General features: G+C 42.5%; 2 protein-coding genes across 2 annotated transcripts; both read right to left on the bottom strand.

Annotated features, from left to right (window-relative positions):
• Window positions 1–9,234: 9,234 nt before the first annotated feature.
• On the bottom strand, window positions 9,235–16,758 carry TMEM230 (transmembrane protein 230). The gene is made up of 4 exons (XM_082671215.1): window positions 16,642–16,758; window positions 14,579–14,699; window positions 12,935–13,057; window positions 9,235–10,308 (listed from the first exon to the last, which is right to left on the bottom strand). The coding sequence occupies exons 2-4, from the start codon at window positions 14,675–14,677 to the stop codon at window positions 10,168–10,170; spliced, it is 363 nt and encodes a 120-aa protein (XP_082527341.1). The 5' UTR covers window positions 14,678–14,699; window positions 16,642–16,758; the 3' UTR covers window positions 9,235–10,167.
• A 524-nt stretch (window positions 16,759–17,282) lies between these two features.
• PCNA (proliferating cell nuclear antigen) lies at window positions 17,283–23,251 on the bottom strand. Its single transcript, XM_082670987.1, has 6 exons — window positions 22,841–23,251; window positions 21,896–21,993; window positions 21,663–21,730; window positions 20,116–20,310; window positions 18,646–18,769; window positions 17,283–18,558 (listed from the first exon to the last, which is right to left on the bottom strand). Exons 1-6 carry the CDS (start codon window positions 23,059–23,061, stop codon window positions 18,479–18,481), a joined length of 786 nt encoding a protein of 261 aa, XP_082527113.1. The 5' UTR covers window positions 23,062–23,251; the 3' UTR covers window positions 17,283–18,478.
• Window positions 23,252–24,069: the final 818 nt, after the last annotated feature.

Below are 24,069 nucleotides of genomic sequence, written 5' to 3'. Positions count from 1 at the left end.
CAGACTCATAGACATAGAGAACAGACTTGTGGTTGCCAAGGGGGAGTGGGGTGGGGGAAGGGATGGAGTGGGAGTTTGGGGTTTGCCGATGCAAACTAGTATATATAGAATGAGTAAACTATAAGGTCCTACTGATTAGCACAGGGAACTATATTCAGTATCCTGTGATAAACCATAATGAAAAAGAACATGAAAAAGAATGTATATATGTGTATAACTGAATCACTTTGCTGTACAGCAGAAATTAACACAACCTTGTAAATCAACTATATTTCAATAAAATAAATTTTTAAAAAAGAATGAGGAGGACTTCCCTGGTGGTCCAGTGATTAGGACTCTGCGCTTCCACTGCAGGGGCCATGGGTTCAATCCCTGGTCAGGGAACTAAGATCCCTCATGCCACATGGGGTGGCCAAAAAAAAAAAAGAATGAACAAGAAATCACTTTCATGACAAAAATTGTAACTAAAAGGGAAAAAATAATAAAATATGCCTGGGGAAAAATTTTTTTTAATTACCTTTCTTGAAGATTTTGCCAAAAATTTTCCATACTATTGTCCAACCTGAAAATTTGGGCAGCTAAAACCTTTGAGGACCCTTTTCCTATCCTCTAGAGTTAGTGGGTCTATTCAGATTTTCTATTTCTTCCTGAGTCAATTTTAGTAATTTATATTTTTAATAATACATTTCATTTCCATTTATAAACTCTCACATAAAATCGTACCTAATATTCTCTTCTCTGAGTGTCTACCTCTGAATCCTGAGATTCACCTGAAAGTACAATTATGAATCTTCCTTTTGTACAAGTTTCCCCTGTTACTGGAAGGCTCTCTCCTCCACTTCTGATCCATTTTCTTTTGTGTTCTTGAATCTTTTCATGAGCCAAGTGCCTCTTCTCATCTTTTACCCAAAGGAGTCTGTTTTTGTCCAGTGTCAGAGGAGTTTGATGAGCTTGATCAAAAAATGAGGTTTCCTGTTCTAATCTTCTAGTCTCAGACACAGAAGAAAAGTCATACTTTCTCTAGTATGACCTGAGAGTGAAGAGAAGGGCTGGATCCCCAGCTGGGATAGGGGACAGTAAGCTAGACTCTCTCCCATGGCACAGAGAGCTCTCCAAGATCTCACCTGCCTGAATCCTCTCCCAAGGCCTCTCCTATTACAACCTACCAGCCATAAAGAAGCCTGGTAGTTCTCAGGCCATGACTGCTTTGTTGCTTCTTACCATGCTGCCTGTGCTGCTCCATCTCTCTGGGATGCCCATGTCGTGCTTCTTGACCTGGAAGGTACTTCCTCGAGTTTTCACTTTTATGATAAAAATTTAAGCCATACATTTATGTTTTGTGCACTTTTCTTTTTTAAAATTTAATTTAATTATCATTATTTTTTAACATCTTTATTGGAGTATAATTGCTTTACAGTGGTGTATTAAGTTTCTGCTGTATAACAAAGTTAATCAGATATACATATACATATATCCCCATATGGCCTCCCTCTTGCATCTCTCTCCCACCCCACTTTTCTGTATATGTATTATATTTCACAATGAAAAGAGTTTAAAAAGTATCTGTATATAGTTTTATATTTGAATTTTTTTGGAAGAATACAAGGGCATACTGTTTATAAAGGAGGTCTTTACTCTTTTATTTAATATAATTCCACATTTAAATAAATTAAGTTATTAATTTTCAAAGCCTGAAAATTGGCCAGGTAGTAGGAAAACCCTGGGCTGAACCCTGGTGACCAGAAATACTACCACAGTCTTGGCTGTGTCCAGAGAGATTTTAACATGGAGCTGGTTCCTTCAAGATTTTGCTCAAATTGCATATTCTCAGTAAGACCTTCCCTGGCCTCTCTGTTTAATACTGCAGCCTACTCACATTTCCATCACATCCATCCCTAGCATCAGCATTCCTCATCTCCCTTCTGCTCAACTCTTCTTCCGTAGCAATTGTCACTTTCTAACTCACTGTTACTTTTTTCTGCATTCTAGGCAGAAGGAACCGCTAAAGCCAAGGCTCTAAGTTGGGAGCAGGCTCAGAGAAGTCAAGGAGCACTGAGAAGGCTGGTGTGGCTGAAGCAGAGTGAACAAGAGGTAGAGCAGCCGATGACAGGGAGGTGAGGGGGAGACCGTGTTGGGCCCCATCGCATTGCAGGGATGCAGGCTTTTCCTGTGAGTCAGATGTGGAGCTGCTGTGGAATTTTAAGAGAAATGACATGATGTGACATATTTTAAAAGGGTCACTCTGACTACTGTGCTGATAAGTGAAGACTTTATGTTGATAGGAGAACATATTGAGATAAGAAAAGATGTTACAGCCACAAAATAAAAATTGCTTGCTACAAAAATAACACCCAGAATGTAAAAGAGTCCTTAGACCTCAAAACCATGATAGCAAAAAAATAAAAAGTACAGCAGAAGAGCTGGAACATAAAGCTGAGGAAATCTTCCATAAAGGAGATCAAAAAGATAAAATATGGAAAAAAGACAAAAATATGGAAAATAGGAGAGAAAAAATAAAGACTAACTTTTAAGGAAACAATTCCAGAAATAGGAAACAGAGACATCTGAGTGAATGAAATTATAGGATGAATTGATTTCAGAAAACTCCTTTACACTGAAAGACAGGAGTTCCTAGACTGAAAGTATCTGGAACACCTGGTGTAATGGATAATGGGTGCTGGATAAAAAATGGACCAACAATAAGACACATCATCGTGAGATTTCAGTACAGTGAAAACAATCCTATAAGCATCTAGAAAGAAAAATAATAGCAAAATAAAGAACCTAGAATCAGAGTGTTACCAGACATCTCCACATATGTCACACAGGACGCCCAAAGGAACTGCAGTCACATCCTCACCTGTGAAGTAGCATGAGCAGGTGGAGAACAGGGCAGCAGGCTCTGGACAGAGCTCTTCAAGATGAAATAGACGAAATACTAGGAGATATATACAAATGGTAACAATTTGAATTAGTGATAGATACATAGAAAATTATGCAAACAAACAAAGCAAGATTGTTAATTCCAGGAAAAACTAAAGTTGTGTCAGAAAGGAGAAGTAAGTCATAAGTATCTGTCCTAGCTTAGCTGCAAATAAGGTCTATGTATTCTTGGTAATATCAACATTTAATATTGATCCAACCAAAATGACACAATTATATGGAGAAAATGGAGGGCCTGGAAGTATGTGAGTATCATGGGAGACGATGAGGGAACAGAGCAAAATCTCCGCCTCCCACTGGATAAAATCAATTGATTAGGCCTAATACTGAAATATTGTTAAGTGGTAATATATTTCATGTGGAGATAGTGAAGTCAATACAAAAAGTTTCAGCTGGAAGAATTGAAGGTGATTATTTCTTGGGGAGCAAGGGAAGAGGGGTTGCAGAGTACTACTGATTTTCATGACAAGCCTGGTGGAATCATTTGACTTTTTAAAGTATGTGCATTGATAATTTTGAGAAAAATAAAACGAAATTTAAAAAGAAAGCTATCAAAGTTCCTCATTCCTTAGCTGGTCACAACCTAGTTCTGTGTCACTCTGGCAACCTTAATCCCCAGCTCTCCCAATGCCCAGCCTGGGCACCCAGACCACAGTACCCATTACCAGTTTGGGACCAGGCCAAGTTTCCCTCCCACCTGCCTGTGGTCTAGCTTGAGCCTTGTCTCAGCCAGATGCTTTTCAGAGCCTGCTAAGCCTCCTTTCCTCTCCAATCCACTTAGCAGAGAAAAAACTTTCTAAATTACTCATTTATTAATATTACTTATTGCATTTGTTTAGCTAGTTCACGTATGGACCTCTTTCTCTCTAAGTATGTTGCGAACTTCTGGAGGAAGTGGACATTCCTTTTTGAGGCCTAGCAAATGTTCATAGTGGGTGCCCCAAATATTTCATGGATAAACTTAAAAGTAGAATTCAAGGTGAATTAATAGGCAAATTTAAATCAAAGTCTGGAGATAAAACAAAGGTTAAAGCTGTGACCAATAAGACACATGGAAGATCTAACTGTATCAAGATAGACTTGGGAATACCCTGGCGGTCCAGTGGTTAGGCCTTGGCACTTTCACTGCTGTGGCCCAGGTTCAATCCCTGGTTGGGGAACTAAGATCCTACAAGCCGCATGGTACAATCAAAAACAAACAAACAAACAAACAAAAAGATAGACTTGTTTTCAAAGCTTGTGGTCTACTTTTTTGGTTAATGTTTGAGATGTTTTAATAAAGAGATATTTTGCCCCCAAAGTCCTCTCAAGGTTCAAGTTTTGGTGACTGAGGCTTGGTAGGTAAATGTGGATCCACTCTGCCAACACTGCACGTGACTTCATAGACTTTGTGCCTACCTTGCTTTTCTAGACTGCAAAATCTGAATCTTTGCAACTTGAGAAGTTAACTTCTTTTACTTCCATTAATATGAAATGAGACTGGAGGAGAGAGAAGACTCCCTGGCTCCTTCCTGGAGGCAGGATGCAAACAGCTGAGAGAGCAACACAATGGAATGCCACCTTGAGTCAATGCTCAGAATGAGCAGGAGTCCTTGATCTGGGGCCAGCATCATTCCATGGCTCTTTTGGTCTCACTGTGGTTTCAGACTCCATTAAATGGGGAAAAGACTTGGCAATATCTGACATCCCCAAGAAGCAGAAACTTAGAGCTCTCAGCAAGTCTCCTGTCAGTAACCTCTTAAGTTAAAATGTTCAGATCACAGGCCAGGGGCAGGAGCCGGGAGCTATGTCCACAAAGATCTGACTTTCCCCAGCTCCTCAAGGTCATTCCTCCCACCTGCGACAAGTCATCTTCTTAACTCTGCCAGGCCACAAACCCTCCGAGGCTGTGTTGGTGATTCTGCTGCTGCCATCTTTTTAGTTGTAGGGGGATAGTGGTCCTGTGGGTGGTGATCTCAGAGCAAACTCGGCAGCCATCAATCCGAGAGAAAACCCTTTCAAAGGATTAGCATCTTGGCCAAGAACCTTTATCTCCCAGACTGGAGCATTTTCTAGTGGCTCTTCCCAAGTTAGTGAGAGGAATGAAATACTGGAGGCATTAGAGACCCATGGAGACAGGGAGGAAAGCCAGCACTTCAGTGTTCAGGGTAAATTCCTGAGCCACCAGGTCTGCCTCCCCCAGAAACCGAGACAAAACATCCTGTCTCTCATTGGGTCATAAAGTACACTTTGTCCCTTCCCCTGGCCTTCAGAGCACCAAAGCATGCTTCCACTCCTGCCACAGACCTTCCCCATCTGTGGGACTTCTCTTTTGATTTCTCACTGCTCACAAAAATGGATCTTCACAAAGCTTTCCTGCATTGTTTCTGTGCCATTTCTATGAAGCTTCCCCAAGACACTGGTGGTTACTGTTTTAGCTGGAGAATAATGGTGGATGGAGGAGGAGGGACTAACCTTCTAGGTGCCCCTACTCCTAGCCATTGGCACTACCAGAGGAGGTCCAGTCCTAAAGGGAGGGAATGGACTGAGGCACGGGATACCCCAGATCAGTGCTTCTCAGACACTGACAGGTAATGGTCCCCCAGAGGTCTTGTTGGAATGCAGGTTCTGGTTTAGCAGTCTGGGGCAGGCCCAAGATTCTGCCTACCCAACGAGCTCCAGGATGCTGTTGATGCTGCTGGTCCGCAGACCACACTTTGAATAGCAAGGGGCAAGACTGAGAAGGGGAAGTGCAGGAAGAGAAGAGGTGCAAACAGGGTCCATGGGAGAAAGGGGAGGGAAGAACAAGCTCCAGGGAGAGGTGGTCTGACCATACTCCAGCTGCATCATCTCATCTGCACAGCCTTCCCTGCAGGGCCTCTGGTGGCCCACGTGTTGGCTACAGTGGGATGCTTTGGTCCTCCCCTTCCTCTCTTGTTCAACCAGAGAAGGACTGGAGAAGCTGCATGCTGGAGAAGGGCAGGGTCTAGAGACCTCCTCACCCCCTCCCACAGGCAGCTGTCAGGGAAGGGAGCCCTGCCTTGGTGGGACTGACTGCTGTGCTGGCTCTGGCCCCTGGCTCCGGGGTCGCTCCGCCATGGAACAGCAGGTTCTTCAGGTTGGCATCAGGGATAACAGATGGGCTCTCTCCTCCCCTCCTCAGCTTCACCCCAGGCACTACTCCCTGAAGCCAAAGGAGTGAACGTCTTCACTCTCAAACAGCAGCTTCCACTTACTGAGTGCTAGGCTCTGTGCAAAGCACCTTCCCACGTTGTTTTATTTACTCCTCACAATTACCCTACGGGGTAGGAACTGGTTTATCCCCACATTACAAGGTAACTGAGGCTCCAGAAGTAATTTGTGCAATACCTTGTGGCAAATAAGACTCAGTCTATGCCCTTCCCACCCTGGCACTAAGCCATAACTGACCACACATGTGAGGCCAGGAGCCTCGGGATGGGAAATTAGATGACAGAGCAAGGCAAATAAGGTGAGTTGATTTGGTTTATGGCCCTTTGAAGCTCAGCAGAAAATCAAGGCTGTTCTTGTCCCTTTACCAGCTTCCCTCACTGCACCAGTAACGGATGCTCCTCTGTGCCAGCCAGCAGGGACACTGCATGACCCTGGAGGAGGGGACTTGCAGGTGGTTGTGAACTGGGCTCAATGGCCTGAGCAGAGGGTGCCATGAAGAGAGTTGTCTCACCAGGGAGCACCAAATCTGTCTACAGAGTAGCTGCCCTCCCAGGCAGCTGACATAGGGTCATTTAGGAAAGTCTGAATCAAATGGTACCAGCCCATCTGTCGGTACCTCAAAGGAACACTGTGTCCTGGGACAGAAACACACTCTTGACTTTGATTCTTCATTCAATAAACCTAAATCCCCACAAGCACTGTGCTAGACTTTGTGGGACTGTAAGACCCACTCTTTGCCCTTAATGAAGAAAACTAGAAGGTTTGGTACAAAAGTAACCAAGCAGTGGTGGGGCCTGCAGTGAACTAGAGAACTCTGCTCAAAGCTGCTTCACTACTACTTTGCTCCAGTTGGTTGCCTCTCAGCAAGAAAAATCTATTGATTTTCCAGAAAAAGCCCCAAATCAAGATCAGGTGAACTTTACCATTTTTAAAACAATTCTGGCCAACATCTGTGGCCACTAGTTTGCAACCTCTGCTCCTCACCGACCAAGTCTTATCCTTTCCTATTGTACCCTCAGCACCTAAAATTCTGGGCAGAAAGGAAGCAATCAATATGCTTCTGGCACACTGACCAGGTGAATCTTATCCAGAAGAAATGGGTCTGAAACTGCCATCATATGTAGAATAGCTGATGCAACTGGGGAGGACTTAGCTTTGGAAATGACTAATGAGAGACATAATTATTGTTGCAAATAAGAAAATCCTTATATTGGACTTCCCTGGTGGCACAGTGATTAAGAATCAACGCAGGGGACACGGGTTTGAGCCTTGGTCCAGGAAGATCCCACATGCTGCAGAGCAACTGAACCCATACGCCACAACTACTGAGTCTGTGCTCTAGAGCCCGCGAGCCACAACTGCTGAGCCCCCGTGCCACAACTACTGAAGCCCGTGTGCCTAGAGCCCATGCTCTGCAATGAAGAGAAGCCACCACAATGAGAAGCCCATGCACCGCAATGGAGAGTAGCCCCTGCTCAACATAACTAAAGAAAGCCCGCGCACAGCAACGAAGACCCAGTGCAGCCAATAAATAAATAGAAAATCTTTATAAAGCTAGGGCACATGGTTTGGCCAACGCTTTAGAAGGAGCAGGAAGGCTGCTTTTAGATAAAATATACATTCGACAATTGACCTTGGTTCCCGTTGATCCTACCCATCCCTCTGCCCTCTATTCCTTTACTTGTCCAGTCCCTAAAGGTATTTGGCTTTCATACTTGGTAAGGGAAACAGGCTTTGCTTAAATGTGAGTCCCAAATATCAACTTACTACCTAAGAATCTTACCCAACTCAGGGCTTTTCCAAGTATTAAAATCAAATAGAGGGACATCCCTGGTGGTCCAGTGGGTAAGACTCTGCATTCCCAAGGCAGGGGGCCTGGGTTCAATCCCTGGTCGGGGAACTAAGATCCCACAAGCCACATGATGCAGCCAAAAAAAAAAAAAAAAAAAGATATGGCTGACCTCTGTGGATATGGCAAGATACACAAAATAGAGTAAGTGGGAAACAATGGAGCTATACAATGGGAGTCCGAGTTTTTGTTTTTGTTTTATGAAAGAAGGATATGTGCTTAGAACATTTCTAGAAGGGTATACAAGAAACTTAATTAGACAACCTTGGGAATGGACTGTTTACCGCCCCCCCCCACCGCTCCATTTTGATTTTTTCTCCCCTTTACTAGCAGCATCATTACCCTTATAAAAAGGACCAAATAGCGGCTTCCCTAGTGGCGCAGTGGTTGAGAGTCCACCTGCCGATGCAGGGGACACGGGTTCGTGTCCCGGTCCGGGAAGATCCCACATGCCGCGAAGCGGCTAGGCACGTGAGCCATGGCCGCTGAGCCTGCACGTCCGGAGCCTGGGCTCCGTAACGTGAGAGGCCACAACAGTGAGAGGCGCGCGTTCCGCAAAAAAAAAAAAAAAAAAAAAAAAAAGGACCAAATAATTTAGTTTGGCCAAAACCTTCTGGTCTTAGCTTTGCTTTGCAAACACTGGCCAGGATAAAGCTTTATATATTTCCTCACATCTTCACTGTCAAGGCCCAAGAACTTTAATTAGACTACCGGACTCCCCAGCCAACCCTCCCATTACCAAATGTACCTATCCTTGAAGGCTGCTTCCGATCACCCTCTCTTTGTCTCTCACTTCCTGAGTCCTAGCCTAGCTTTTTTTCCCATTTGTACTCACTCCGTGGGTAATCTCATCCAGCCCCACAGCCCTTAGATATTGCCCCAACACTGACTCCCAAATTTCTAACTATAGCATAGACTCCCTTCCTGAACTCCAAACTGCACATTGCAATTGCCTACTCAACATCTCCACTTGGATGTCAAGTAGACATCTAAATTTAATACATCCAAAGTTGAAGTCATCTTCCCCAATAACCTTGCTCTACCCACGGCCCTCCAAATCTCAGCTAATGGCACTTGCAGGCTTCTAATCATCCAAGTCCATAACTTCAGAGTAAAAGAATGACTGGAAAACAGTCTAATGCACAATGCCAGTTATCTAAAAATGAAGGTAGTCCTAGGTATTGGGATCAAAGATATCATATAATCACTAAAATGTTTTCTAAAATAGGTTTAAAGTTATCTTTTAAGTCTAGGATTTAGATTTTGACATTTTAATTTCTTTTGAATACAAGCCACTTTTTGCAAGCTAGGAAACAGAATCAAACTAAGGCAGTCTTGTCCTCTACAGATCCAGGCCAGTTCTTACAATCTTCAGCAGAATGACATCATAATACGAGGTGCTAACAACAGGGTTAAAAACTATAAATAATAACCACTTATCTACATTTTTTCCTTAGGAAACAGCCAAAAGTCTCGTCCTTAAAGGTATGATATACAGAACATCTAGATTTACAAAGGACAGAATGATCCAAATTATATGCTGGCCAACCTGTCAGTGAACCAGATCAGAGCTGGCCAAGGACTGGTGAACAGAGAATGTGTTTACAGTTTGAAAATTTGCTGAGGTTTAAAAAATTCCTAGTTGCTGTTAATAAGAAAGCAAGTAAAAAATATTAGAGATGCACCACACTGATACTTGATTTTACCACGGTTTTACACTAGAACACAAAGTTAGAGTATGGGGATAAGACACTTACGTATTTTCAAAATAAATTACTTAGTAATAAGAAATCTGACATACTGCGTTCTTCCATTTGCCACAAGAACATATTAACAATGAGGACTATTTAAAAGAATGCTCAACTCTAAAAAGGGTGGTGGCAGCAACACATTCCACTACAGAATAACCTCCCACTTTCCCATACAATTAACATTGCTACTTTTCATGATACATATTCATGTGGAAAAACTTGTCAGGAGCTTTTGCCAGGGCCAGGAGATGAAAAATAGAGACTGTCCTGATGACATGGATAGCTATAAGCTCAGTTAACATCTTTAGGATGGACCCATAAAATCTGGCCACTGTTTTGTTAAACATCTGCAAATCGCAGAACTCCTTAGCCCTTAGCCATAGTATCTGCTCAATGTCTTAAAGCTGGGCTCAGTCCCATCTATCACTCTTTTCTTCAGGGCTGAGGTGTGTGCTAGTCATCAAAGTCTGGAATGTCATCGTAGGAGTATCCCCGGTAGCCTTTGGATGCGTAGTAGGCGATGCGCAGGTGGTAAAATCCTGGCAGGAACACCAGGATGCCAATGATCAGGACGGGAACGGCCCGGTCTGCCCCCTGGTGGCAGAAGGAGGCAAACACATCAGTACCATGCAAGTTATAAATTTTAAAATAAAATAAAGCCATGGGTCCAATCCATGGATCAGTTATCATATACTTTTCAGAGCACTTTATTTTGGTAATACACTACCAAGGCAAAAGATTTACATCTCTTTGCCTCCTTATCAATTGCAGAAAAACTACAAAGTACTAAAAATTATAAAGAAATTATCCATGTTCAACCATAGATATCTACTTCCCATAAAGAAACCAGAGCTCCTTAGAGAAATTGCTGTTTATGAGTTGAGGGGGCAGGGAATGTACAGATGGGCCTGGGATAACTTGCTGAGCCAGAAAACAAGAAAGCTATCAAAGGCTCACCTAGGTCAGCTTTAAAAGACAGGAGTAGGGGGCTTCCCTGGTGGCAGAGTGGTTAACACTCCACGCTCCTAATGCAGGGGACCTGGGTTTGATCCCTGGTCAGGGAACTAGATCCCACATGCATGATGCAATGAACTGCCACAACTAAGGAGCCCACCTGCCACAACTAAGACCCAGCACAACCAAATAAAAAAGAAATATTTTTTTAAAAAAAAGGAAAAAAGACAGGAGTAACCTGCAGAGGCTCCTATTGACCAAATATGGGACAATTTATATGTTAAAAAGAATATAGACTACAGTTGACTGAAGCACAAATATGTAAAAAGATGATACGCTTACAGTGATACTAACAATTCTTTGGTTACCTTTTGAGGTTGCTAGGTGTATTTTTATAAAAATTTGATAATTAAAGAGAAATAATCAAACATTTTTCCTACCTTCACTATACTATTGTATTTCAGGGTAACCAAATAATGGTTTTGAGAAAGTTCCAGAAGAATTTTCGCTGACAAACGTGGAAAATGATAGAGCTGGATTCCTTAGTGAAAAGGGTAATTCATTTTATAATAAATGAATTAGGCTGAAGACACTTGAACCCAGTAATCAATCTTAATATCAACTAAAAATTAGGACAACCATTTTGTGCCTCCTAATGTAATGCTATAGCAATAGTTCTCAAAATGTGGCCATGGAACACCAGCATCACCGGGGAACTTGTTAGAAATGCAAATTCTCACACCTCACCCTAGACCTACAAAACTGGAATCTCTGGGAGCAGGGTCAAGGAACCTGTGTGTTAACAAGTCTGCCAAGTGATTCTGATAGATGCTGAAGTTTGAGAACCCATGTGCAATAGCAAATACACAACACCCCTATGAAATATTCTTTCTGAAACAAAGCTAAAGTAGAACTAAATCTAAGCAAGTCCCTAAATCTAACAGCATGCAAGAAATATGAGGAATAGAAAAACAGGTAAATGGTATCAAGACAACACCCCTAGATTAATGTAAAAACTGTTAGAGATGCACACTTACAGATTTACAAGCAAATGTAAATCTGGTATTTGCTTTAGTATACAGGAAAAAAAGTTGGGGATAGATGAAACAAAACATTCATAAATGTTGATGCCTAGTTGTGGATACACGGTGGGGGTTCATATTATTCCATCTACTTCTGTTTTGTTTGAAATGTCTGCAATAATAGTGAAAAAAACCCCAAACTAAAAACCAAAACAATCTATGGGTGATTTTCTTAATTAACACCTTTATCCTTATTTATAAAGTAGTCTTTTACAAACCACACAAGGTGAAGTGATATTTGTTGCATGTGGATCTCACCTCCACTCTAAATTTTCACATCATTAATAGAACCTTGACTATACCCCTGGGATTAACAATGCATGCTGCAATGAAAGTTAACTGAAGGCACAGTCCTGAAGTTAGATGTTCAAATTTAGATGGCACCAAGTATGCCTCTGGTGGCCACATAATAGTTTAGGACTTGAGGCAACTTGGATACAGGTCTCAAAAGCCAAATGTAGCCATTTTATTGTGACAGTGTTTAATATTCCCAGTTCCAAGGATAATGCCCAGAGTTTTAGCTCTTGGCTTTGTTCCTTCTGTAGACCAATGTGACCATCATCCCCTGGCCTGGTGTGTGTTGAAGAACAGATGTGAACTATGGTCAGTATTACTTTAGAACAATTTAGACGCTGTGTATAAGCATCTGTATACAATCCAAAAGAAAGAACCACCAAAAACTACTTTAGGTTACTAAGGTATCACACTGAAGCTCAATAGGAACTCCAACCAAATCCAATTTAAGAAAGATCTGATCCATGAGCCAAAAGTCCTGGCTTGGTCAGTGGCCCCAGACCTATATAAGCCTCACTGCTTCTCCCCAAACACTAAGTACAGCAGTATAACTGCAAAGTCATAATAACAGCATTCTACTCCAGTTATAGCCTTTATCAGTCAGAAATCCTCAACGCTAGGCTCAGTTTTGCTGTTCCAAACTAAGATGGTGGGAAAACTGCCCAACATCTCAGAGGGAAAATTTGCCTACCTGCTACACCCACCTCATAGGAACTGTGGGAGAAGTTTGTTTGAAGCTCAAAGGAAGAAATAAGTCTTGTTATCTGAGAACAAAATCTAAAAAAAGAAACCCTTTTCTCCTTTCTGCTGGAATATACTGAATATAAAAATGTGAGTCCTGGCTCACATTTTAAACATCTCATGGCAATCCCACAAGCCCCTCAGCTTACCCCTTTGCTGATATAGCCTGCCAGCAGGAGGGAGCCTATGATAATGAGGAAGGCGCCAATCAAAAACAGCACTGTAGCAAGCGCAATGGCCTTATATGGAATCTTAGGAGGGCTTTTCTTAAACTGAAAGAGAAACAAAAACAGACAAGGAAGAGCATTATGAATACACCAGGGCTCAGACACTTTAAAGCAGAGAGGATAAGAGGAACCAATCTTGGTGTGTCCTGAAGTAAGTCCTACTACCCAATGCAGCTCTGGGAGAGAAAGGAAAAAGGACTGGCAGGAGATGAAGGTCTAGTTATTGCTCTAACAGTAAGTTGAGGGAGGGAGTCCCAGAATGTTATTCTTTCTCGTTTTAGTCTCATTCCACAGACCATTCACTGTACCGTAAAAAAATTATTTTCTTACAAAAACAAAAGATACTTTACGGTCATTCATTGATTAGACATGTTTTTAATAAACATGTCTTGGCACATGGAAGGCTGTACTAATCTACAGGGATTAAGAGTGTACACCATGCTCTGGAAAATAAGAAAGAAAATAAGTGATTTCTGGCATTCAAAGTTAAGCTGGCATATAGTCAAAGGTTTAAAAAAAAACTTTTTCGGGCTTCCCTGGTGGTGCCGTGGTTGAGAGTCCGCCTACCAATGCAGGGGACACGGGTTCGTGCCCCGGTCTGGTAAGATCCCACATGCCGCAGAGCTGCTGGGCCCGTGAGCCATGGCCGCTGAGCCTGCGCGTCCAGAGCCTGTGCTCCGCGACAGGAGAGGCCACAACAGTGAGAGGCCCGCGTACCGCAAAAAATTAAAAAAAAAAAACAAAAACAACTATTCCTAAAGCATTAGTTGCCTGCCCCACAAGGCAAATAACCTGCCTTATTAACAAGTTCAATTCAAGGTTAAGATTCAGAAACAAATTCCTAAGGTTTGGCTCATGGTTGTGTCTGACCTAACCGACTGGAAGCTTTCCAGACGCACTTAAAAACAAAACAAAAAAACCCCCAAAACTCTCTCCTTCAAGTGTGGGTCCAAAAAGTACAAAGAATAATTGCTTTGTTTATATTTAAAAGGATGGGTTCCTGCCACTTCCTCTTCGGTCCTGGTTCCACCTAAAGGGAAGTGGGCAAAAGGAGATGCTACACCATTAACTATTTTATAAACAATGATCAGGGTAGGACACAAACTTAATAAATATTCTGTTTTACTTATTGTTTGTCACAAAGAATATCTTTAACAAATTGGATCTCATGACATCAGGAAAGAAGGAAGATTCCCACAATCTGTTGGCTTTAGCAGTTAGTTTCTCCCTTAAAAGATGAACTGGTCTTGACTGAAGTGTAAACAAACTGATTCTACTTAACAAAAGACAATCTGATTATTTCCAGATTAACTAAATAGAATTTGCAACTACTGAACTCTGGCATTACAACTAAAATTTCTTAGACAATATTTATATTGGTTCGAAACTGCTCTGCCAAGGTCCTTCCTTCTGCAGGCTATGGCTGAAAATCTCAGAGCAGAGTTTCTTTCCTGCTGCTCCCTCTAATATCTAGGGACAGTGAGCAAAACCTCTACCTGGAAGGTTTCCCTGCTAACTCAGCAGAAACAGAGCCGGCCAATCTCATCAGGTCCCTTCTGCATTTACCTGAAGGTCAATGTAGCCATCGTCTGTACTGGAGAGCCTTGAGTATTTCACTTTACTACTGGGGATTCCAGTAGCCAGGTTGGTACGAGACGGCATCATAACACGCTGACACAGCTACAGTCTGAAAACAAAGAAAAGTATTATTGTCTGCAGTCTACAACAATGTGTTTGTTATACGTATTGGAGTTCTGGGCTGCAATGTCATACTAGCAACTGGCAATTTAGGCTCCATTGCTCTTAGAACCTGATATTCCTTTGACAAGTGAAAGCATTCTCATTATGCATCTACTATGGTTTGTCCTGGTAGAATAAGAATCAAGACATTTGCCAAGAACCAGACCTCATGTTTATGTTGCCACCAACGTTTCTCTGCCTCCTAATTTTTCCAAAGTCACACGGCGAGTAGGTGAAAGGGTGGTGACTTAAATCCAAGTCCATCTGACATTTCAACCATTCTGCTATAGTATAGTATTGCCTGTCCTCCGTCCCTGCTTCCAGAAAAAGCAAGAGGAGCATATACTCAAGGATTCTCTTATTTGTCAGGGAGAGAGGAGAGAGGGTGGGAAATGGAATACATTCACATCAGCATTTTGCCTATTTCCCTCTGATAGATATCATCCTTTTAATACAAAAGATCTGTAAAACTTCTTGTTGTAAATTTGGATAAGCTACTGGCTACCAGTGTTGTACCAGTGTCCTCTGATTTGCCTGCCTCTCTGCTCCACCCCAAGCACTGAAAGCAGCGATTGCACTTTCCAGGTTACTTCTACAGCTACATTAAAAACAAATTTTAAAAAACCCTGAATAAATACCTGGTTTTTGTTCAAAATAGTCAAAGCTGACTATAGTAATGAGATCACGGTTATTATGTCACCAGTTTAAACACAGTAGATAAGATTTAAAAACAATGACATTTAAATTGAAAAAACATTTGTAATTTGTGTACTTTTCCTCCATAAAATCACAAAGTTATGCGAATGAAACAAGTAAATCTATTTTAATCATGAAACTATTTGATTTCTAAAAGTGAAACATATCTTTAAAAAAAGAAAATTAAGTATTTCAATAGGGCAACATAAAAAAAAAAAAACATAAAGACCGGCCTTCCTCTGGTATGACATTTTGCAAATAATCATCATCATTATAATGGCAGTTAACAATTACCTAGTATTAAGTGACGGGTACTGTTTTAAGTGCTTTATATATACTTAATACTGAATATTAATGAGCTGTTTTAAGTGGCCCACAGTCAACCTAAACTAACTAGCATTATAAAGGAATTGGTGCTAAATGTTCATGTCCCTTTTTAGTAATTATATACTGGAGCAGAAATCAAGTATTAAAAAAATAAGAGTATGCTTACTTACATGCTTTTCTAAAAGGGTTAGATCAAATTCCGTCAAATACTATGTTTTTAGGTGTTGCGATCCCGACTACACGATAATCTAAATTTAATTCTATAAAACTTAAAGTCCAAACTACCAATAATGGGCGGTTTGAGAGCATTTAATCACCTCTGATTTGTATTAGTCTTAAAAAAATAGTTTACATACTCTGACATTAACTTCATACACCGCATCAAAACATAAAAAAGCGCACGGCGTGCAGGAGAGGGGAGACGAATGCTTATTGGTAGCAAAGAGCAATAATTCTAAAAGAGGGGAAAGGAAAAACGTAAATCAATGTTTTCCGGGTACCAGCCCAAGTTCCCAACAGGCTTTTTTACCAGCCTCACCGCAACCCCAAAATATCCTCAGCACTTGAATGTTGCAAGAATTTTGAGAGCATCAGCAAAGCACTTAGCACAGTGCCTTGCACTACGAGCCTCTACACACTACTTCCCTGCCCGCCTCCAGAGCGAGCCAACAAGAGAAATAAGGACCAACATGATTTTAGAAGGAAAACAAAGTCCAGTTTCTGGAGAAAGGCCAGCCGTGCCCCGGGAGGACGAACGCTCCACACCGAGGACTCGGGGCTTGATTTCGGCAGATAGCGCAGTCTGGGCCGCGCCGCGAATGTGAGTCGAGCTCTTCCGCTCCCGCCCCGCCGCACGAACGCCTTACCGGAGCCCGGGCCCGGCAGCCCTTGCGCAGACAGCTAGCTCACGGTTCGCAGCTGGTGAGCCAGAGACCTCACAGTACGCCCCACCACTGCGTCCCCGCCCCAGACCAGCTGGGAGCCGGAAATGGCGTGTCGCAAGGCAGCGCGCCGGACGTGGCGTCACCGGGAGCGACGCCTCCTCGTTCCACTCTCCGTCCGGTTTCGGGCGTGTGCCTGGTGTGCTAGGGCCCCGTGGGGTTTCGGGAGGCGCTGTGGGCTGGGCTGGCTGCCGACCACCTCCGCCGCGGCGGGCGAGTGCCTAGCTAACCGGGCTGCGTGGGTCACAGGTCCAGGGCTAGCCGGCTACGTGTTTCTTTCCGGCCCCTAGGGTAGTGTAGGGAGTTCAGTGGCGCCTCGAGAGGCGGAAGCCGAGCCGGCGAAGCTCCCTGAAGGCCGGGGCTGTCACGTCTCCCTATGCCCAGGGAAGGCTGCCTTCCCGGGCCGCGCCGCAGTCTCTGCCGCCCTGTACCCCACCCGCAACTCTCGAGTAGCCCCCCATTCTTGCGCTTCAGTTTCCCCGCTCCTCGTCTTCAGGCCTTACCCCGGCAAGAGGTCTGGCCACAAGGGACATTTTGCAACACGTGAAACTTTTTAAAATGTCGAGCTTTATTAAGTATAATTTACATATGATAAAGTACAATTGGATTAGTTTTGACAGATACATATAGTCTTGGAGCCATCATCACAATGTAGATAAAATATTTTCATCACTCCAGAAATTTCCATCAGGCCCCTTTGCAGCCAATATCCTTCCCCAACCCCAGGCACACAGAAAGGTAATGAATAGTTACCTACGGGATACAGTGAGTTCTACCGTCACTGCAAGTACGACAGAAATCTGTCATTTAATCCACCAAACACAAAATACACCGGAAAAAGAGGACTACAATAAAGGAATTCTCAATATGCAGCATGCCAACTTGTGACCTTGTAGCACAATTACTGCTGGGCCTTTTTCACTTACTTGGTTGAATCCAACATCCATGGAATTAAGCCACCTTCATCCTTTAAGGGAATAAGTCCCCACAAAAGGCTACTTACGCTAGAGAAATTATTTTTGCACAAACATACTCCTTGGGACCTATCAGATCTACTAAAACTTCCAAGACTCCTGTACAAGGCTCCCTAGGCTAATGAAACACTGCCCTGTAACAATGCTAGTCTTATAAAGCTGACAGAACTCTGGGTACATTAAGCTTCTGTAAATGCAAGCAAAAATGACAAAATATTATATATTTGTTCTACTCTCCCCTTTTCATTTCTTGAGCTCAAGTCAGAATACCAAGTTTGGCAAATAAATCCCCCAAAATACTTTGTCACCTGCTGTATCTGGAATACTTTTTATCACTGTATCTAATGTCATATCAACCTGCTCTAGACTGAAACAATAAGCTCATTTACATGAGCTGCTTGAATTGTGAATTCTCTAGGATACTTGCAACCATCGTGGTCCAAATGAAGGCACTGTCCTGTGATGTTTGAAATTCAAATGACTTTTATTTAAATTGAAAACAATACTTAAAACTGCATTTAGAGTCAAAACCCTTTTGTTTATAAAAATTATAAGGAGTATTCCTAGGTAAGGCAAAGTTGTTACTCAGTTAACAAGACCAGATTTGACTTTGGACTTTACTTTTTGAACAAACTGTAGAGAATGGAGAAAAGAAAAAGTTATTTACAGAAAACAATATCTACATATGTACTCAGAGGTACAAAGACAAAACAGACTTAAGTATGTGCTAGCATCTCAGAAGCAGTTCTCAAAGAGCTTAGTTTTATTTCCTTGAATTTTAAGAATGTCTAAGATCCTTCTTCATCCTCGATCTTGGGAGCCAAATAGTACTTTAAATGTCCCATATCAGCAATTTTATACTCTACGACTGAAAGAAAACAGGAATATAATTAATTACTGAGAAGTACCACATACACTACCTACAAAACAAGATTCAACAAGTTTATTATCTTACCAAGGGGTACATCTGCAGACATACTGAGTGTTACTGTAGGAGAGAGTGGAGTGGCTTTTGTAAAGAAGTTCAGGTACCTCAGTGCAAAAGTTAGCTGAACTGGTTCATTCATGTCTATGGTAACCTTAGGGAGAAAACAAAAAGATTCATCATACTGAAAAACATCAAGAAAGCTGCAACTCATTCATTTCTAATATACATTGACAAATGACTTAGTTTCTTCAACAAATAAAATTGTAATAGAGGGAAAACGAAATTGAAGAGAGAACCAATGGACTAAAAGAAATTTAAGGAGCGTATCTCAATGAACTGTAATGTACGGACCTTATTAAAATCTTGATTCAAACAAACTGAAATAACCAAGGAAGTAGGAACACTGAAAAATTCCTTAATATAATTTTCTTAGATGTCATAAAATGTTTACACTACGAATAAATTAAAATATTTATGAGTGAATTTTTTCTTTTTTTAAAAGTTTCTAGCTGCACGGCTTTAGGGATGTTAGTTCCCTGATGAGGGATCGAACCCACACCCTTGTCAGTGAAAGTGCGGAGTCCTAACCACTGGACCGCCAGAAAATTCCCTATGGGTTAAGTAACATTTGAGAGAAGAACAAAAATCAAGATTGGCAGGGGAGTGAAATGTAATTTAGGAGAAAAGAATCAGCCCCTGGAGTTTTGTTACTAATATATATTTGTTACTAATATATGTATTTTTAAACTGTTTATTTAAAAGTTAATATAAGGATTACACAACAGCTAGATTTTACCCCCAACTAGATCCTACTGGGTTGCTCAATTATTTGGTAAAAACATAGTAAGTACCTCCAGAAAGCTAAAGCTAGCCTCCCAAGCCTATCCTTAAGAGTATGTGTGGGTTTGATACACAAACACATTGTTCTACAGTTTATAAAGGTTGCACTAAATTTGCATTCCCTTCTCACAAATTTAAGTTAGATGGCATCTATAAGATCACTTGCAGATTTCAAAAGTTTCAATTCTCACATATTAGTTACTTGGAAATGCAAATTCTGTCTGTTTTTCTTTAGAGCTTTCTTTAATTTTAGCAATTACCTTGCTAAAGACTGAATGTTTGTGGCCCCCCCACCACCCCAATTCACGTTAAAGCCAAATTCACAATATGGTGGTATTGGAGGTGGGGCCTTTGGGAGGTGCTTAGTGTTAGGAAGGCAGAGCCCTCATGAATGGGATTAATGCCCTTATAAAAGAGACCCCAGAGAACTCCCTTTCCCTTTCCACCAGGTAAGAAGGCTGCTGTCTGTGAACCAAGAAGCAGGCCCTCGTCAGACAACAAATCTGCCAGCTTCCGAGTCTCCAAAACTGTGAATAATAAACTTCCGTTGTTTAGAAGCCACTCAGTCTATGGTATTTTGTTATAGAAGCCTTAGCAGACTAAGATATAACCTAATATTCTTCTTCAAGGTATTTTGTTTACTTAAAAACTACTTACAGCCTCCTCTTCTTTATCAACATTACTCGTTTGTGACAACTTAATATTTCCATTTCCAAGTTCTCCACTTGCAGAAAATTTCACTCCATCTTTTGCACAGGAAATTACAACAGCATCTCCAATATGACTGAGATCTCGGCATATACGTGCAAATTCACCAGAAGGCATCTTTACTACACAGCTGTACTCTTGTTCCTGTAAAACAAAGAATTTTTTTTTTTTTTTTTTTGCGGTACGCGGGCCTCTCACTGCTGTGGCCCCTCCCGCTGCGGAGCACAGGCTCCAGATGTGCAGGCTCAGCGGCTGTGGCTCACAGGCCCAGCCGCTCCGTGGCATGCCGGATCCTCCCGGACCGGGGCACGAACCCACGTCCCCTGCATAGGCAGGCAGACTCTGAACCACTGCGCCACCAGGGAAGCCCCAAAACAGAGAAATTTAAATGTCATGGAAATAAAAGATTTGGCACCCTCACTTTCTGAAGACTCAGCATCTAAACAAGAACTCAGAATTCAAGATTTTCTGATTACTTTGAAATATCACTCATTGTGTAATTTCTTAACACTCTAACCACTCAAAAAATAAATGCAGATATAAAACAAGTATGCTGTAAGAATAACCATACTAAAAAAACAAATTAGAGCTTAAACTTTTAACAGTAAATGCACTATCCCGGGAACAAGAGCCTCCACCTAATCACCCTACAGTAGGGCTAAATCAAGAGGCCATTAGGGTATGGCATACAGTGATGATGGCGCAAACAGGTCTGCTTTCCAAAACAAGAGAATATGATGTTAGGCATTTTAAACATCCAAACACCTCCTCTCACTTTTGATGTTGATAAACCTAACCATAATGAATTTCTGCTAAAATGGCTTTAAGATCTTCTCTCAATAAAAATCAAGCACTCGGGTTTCTCTGGTGGCACAGTGGTTAAGATCTGCCTGCCAATGCAGGGGACACAGGTTCAAGCCCTGGTCCGGGAAGATCCCACATGCCGTGGAGCAACTAAGCCCGTGCACCACAACTACTGAGCCTGCACTCTAGAGCCCATGAGCCACAACTACTGAACCCGAGTACCACAACTACTGAAGCCTGCACACCTAGAGCCCATGCTCCACAAGAGAAGCCGCCTCAATGAGAAGCCTGCGCACCGCAATGAAGAGTAGCGCCCCCCTCCCCAGCTAGAGAAAAGCCCACATGCAGCAATGAAGACCCAACACAGCCAAAAATAAATTAAAAAAATAAAGATCTACAAAAAAACCAAAAAAAAATCAAGCACTCTAGGAATAATAATTTAAAAAAAGATGCAGAGGTTAATGTAAATATTCACTCGGCAGAAATAAATTCAAACCAATGAGCCACTGTAGAACTCCATAACTTAATAAAATGACAAATATGTCAGTCTTAAACACCCGACTCTGGAACATGCATGAGCAGATATACAGAAAAAGTTCTGTTAGGAAATAGGCTTTAAATTATTATATTAATATATCTTATGTAACTTTCAAGACTGTACAGTATGCTCAATCAGAAACTTTGATACTCACTGGAATTCCAAGTTGTTCAACATCTAAATCCATTAACTTCATTTCATAGTCTGAAACCTTTTCTTGATCTACCAAAAGAAACCAAATGTTGAAGAAGAACATGTAAGTTTACAGATGTCAGGTATATTTTACAGCCATCACAAACATTATCTTAAATTTCTCTCAGCCTTGGGAAATACTGACACTACATTTTAATTTCTTCTAGCATAAGTCAGTAGAAGGGTGCGACTTACTTGGAGCTTCAAATACAAGTGCCAAGGTGTCCGCATTATCTTCAGCCCTTAGTGTAATGATGTCTTCATTGCCAGCACATTTCAGTATTTTGGACATGCTAGAACACAGAAGAACAAAGCGTTTAAAATCAACAAATTAAAACCAGGAGGTACCACTTTTAACCATTAGACCATCTGCCGAATTGGTGAGTTAGGATGTGTAAGCCGGTCCAGCCATTTGGAATGCAATCTGGTAGTATTTATACTTAAACTAAACAGCCCCCCCCACCAAGAGCAATTTCACTTTTGGATATAAATAAAACAGCAGTATTTTATGAACTGCAAATCCCTTTGGTGGGTGAAGTTAATTATTGGGACAACGATCTTTAAAAACGATTTAATAAACCAGTTAAAACACGCTGTATGTAGTAGGGGTAAATATTTCTCACAAGCTTTAAGATTTAAACATGTGTATGTACTAGACAGGTAGTGGTCAAAAGTTGAAAGCATTGCCCTGGGATAAATTTTCCTCAAACCGGGATCTTGGGGTGCTCAGCGCAACTCTGTAGTAAAAGAAATACTCTTGTCGCTCGTTAGGGCGAATGAACTAGGACACATTATAAAGCAGTTAAAGTCAATCAGGACCAAGGTTTCTCATCCAAGGCCGCCTGCCCTTAATGACCAAAGAGCTCTGCAACAGTCTTTTCCTGGCACCGCAAAGAAGTCCGTCATTTTCCCGCCACCACCCGCTTTGTGACTTTGGCGCGGAAAGAGCCGGTTCGCGCTGCAGCTAGCGCGGGCTTTCCGAACCGCGCGTTTCGCTTGGGTCCCGCCCCACTAGTGCCGCAGGCCAATAGAAGGCGCAGATGGCCCACTCCAGCCAATGAGGGCCCGGCCCGGAGGCGCTCCCGCCAAGAGCCAGAGGAGGTGGATCAGGGCCCGGCTATCCGCTGCTTAGGGGCTCACCTAGTGAGGTTCACGCCCATGGCCAAGTTGCGGTCGCAGCGGTACGTGTCGAAGCCCTCGGAGCGCAGGGTGAGCTGCACCAAAGAGACATGGGACGAGTCCATGCTCTGCAGGTTCACGCCGCTCGAGCTGATGTCCCAGCAGGCCTCGTTGATGAGGTCCTTAAGCGCCTCAAGCACCTTCTTCAAGATGGAGCCCTGGACCAGGCGCGCCTCGAACATGGTGGCGGAGTCGCAACGACACGGCTGCTGGCGGAAGAAAGGAGGAAGGTATAGCCGGCTTAGGCTTCAGAAGATGAGAGCGAGCGACGGAAACAACTCACGAACGGTTGAGACGGAGGAAGCCCACAACCAGCCCGCCGCGCCTGCAGCAGTTTAATACTGCCGCGTCTGCGAGCGCGCGCTACGACCCCGCGCCCCTCGCGGAGACGTCACCACGCTGCCCCGCCTGCTGCCTGGGCGGAGAGACGACAGAGCCAATCGTGTACCCGCTCCGCACGAAGTCCGCCCCACCCCTAACATCTATTGGAGGGTGCGGACTGGGGACGGGGCGTGAGCGCTGCGCCTTCTGAGGGCCGGCTGATAGGCGAACGGCGGGAATCCCCGCCTTTTTGTCACGTTCCGGAACCGGACGTTAGAAAAGTCCGGCCGACTGTGAAGGTCAGGCCTATAGTGGGGGTGGGGGGGGTCGTTGAACTGCGTCTTTGTGGTGCTTCATCTCCCTCTTGAGGGGTAGGGAATTTCCGGCCTCGAAAGTGAAACGCAAATCCAGCCTGCTAGGAGAAAGAGCCACCTTGTAGCCTAAAGAGTTGTCTTGACCACCAGCTCTTAAACCTCCTCCGCCACATACACACCAAACTCGTATCATTTACCGTATGCAACTTTCTAAGCTTTTTTATTTTCTCTACAAATATACTTTTTTAAAAAAAACAAATGACTTTATACCGTAGACCCTTTTGCAAAGTACTTAATAAAGCATGTGTAATTTTATGCCAGGTACATGTTTTCTATATCAGCACCTCTTAAAAAGATGGCATAGTATCCTACATATGTAACTAACTTAAAAAGTGCTTGTAATTTGGGCAACTCCTTGAAGTATTGCTGGATCGAAGAGCATACACATTAAAATTTTGATTAATGTTACTAAATTGACTTCTAAAAGATTGCAATTTACATTTCAGCCAAAACTACGAGCATGCTCATTTCGCCTAATTTTTCTTTCTATAGATA

The sequence above is a fragment of the Grampus griseus genome (assembly GCF_964374135.1).
Source record: "Grampus griseus genome assembly, chromosome: 14".
NCBI classification, from domain to species: domain Eukaryota; kingdom Metazoa; phylum Chordata; class Mammalia; order Artiodactyla; family Delphinidae; genus Grampus; species Grampus griseus.
This window is presented reverse-complemented; position numbering and strand designations above follow the sequence as displayed.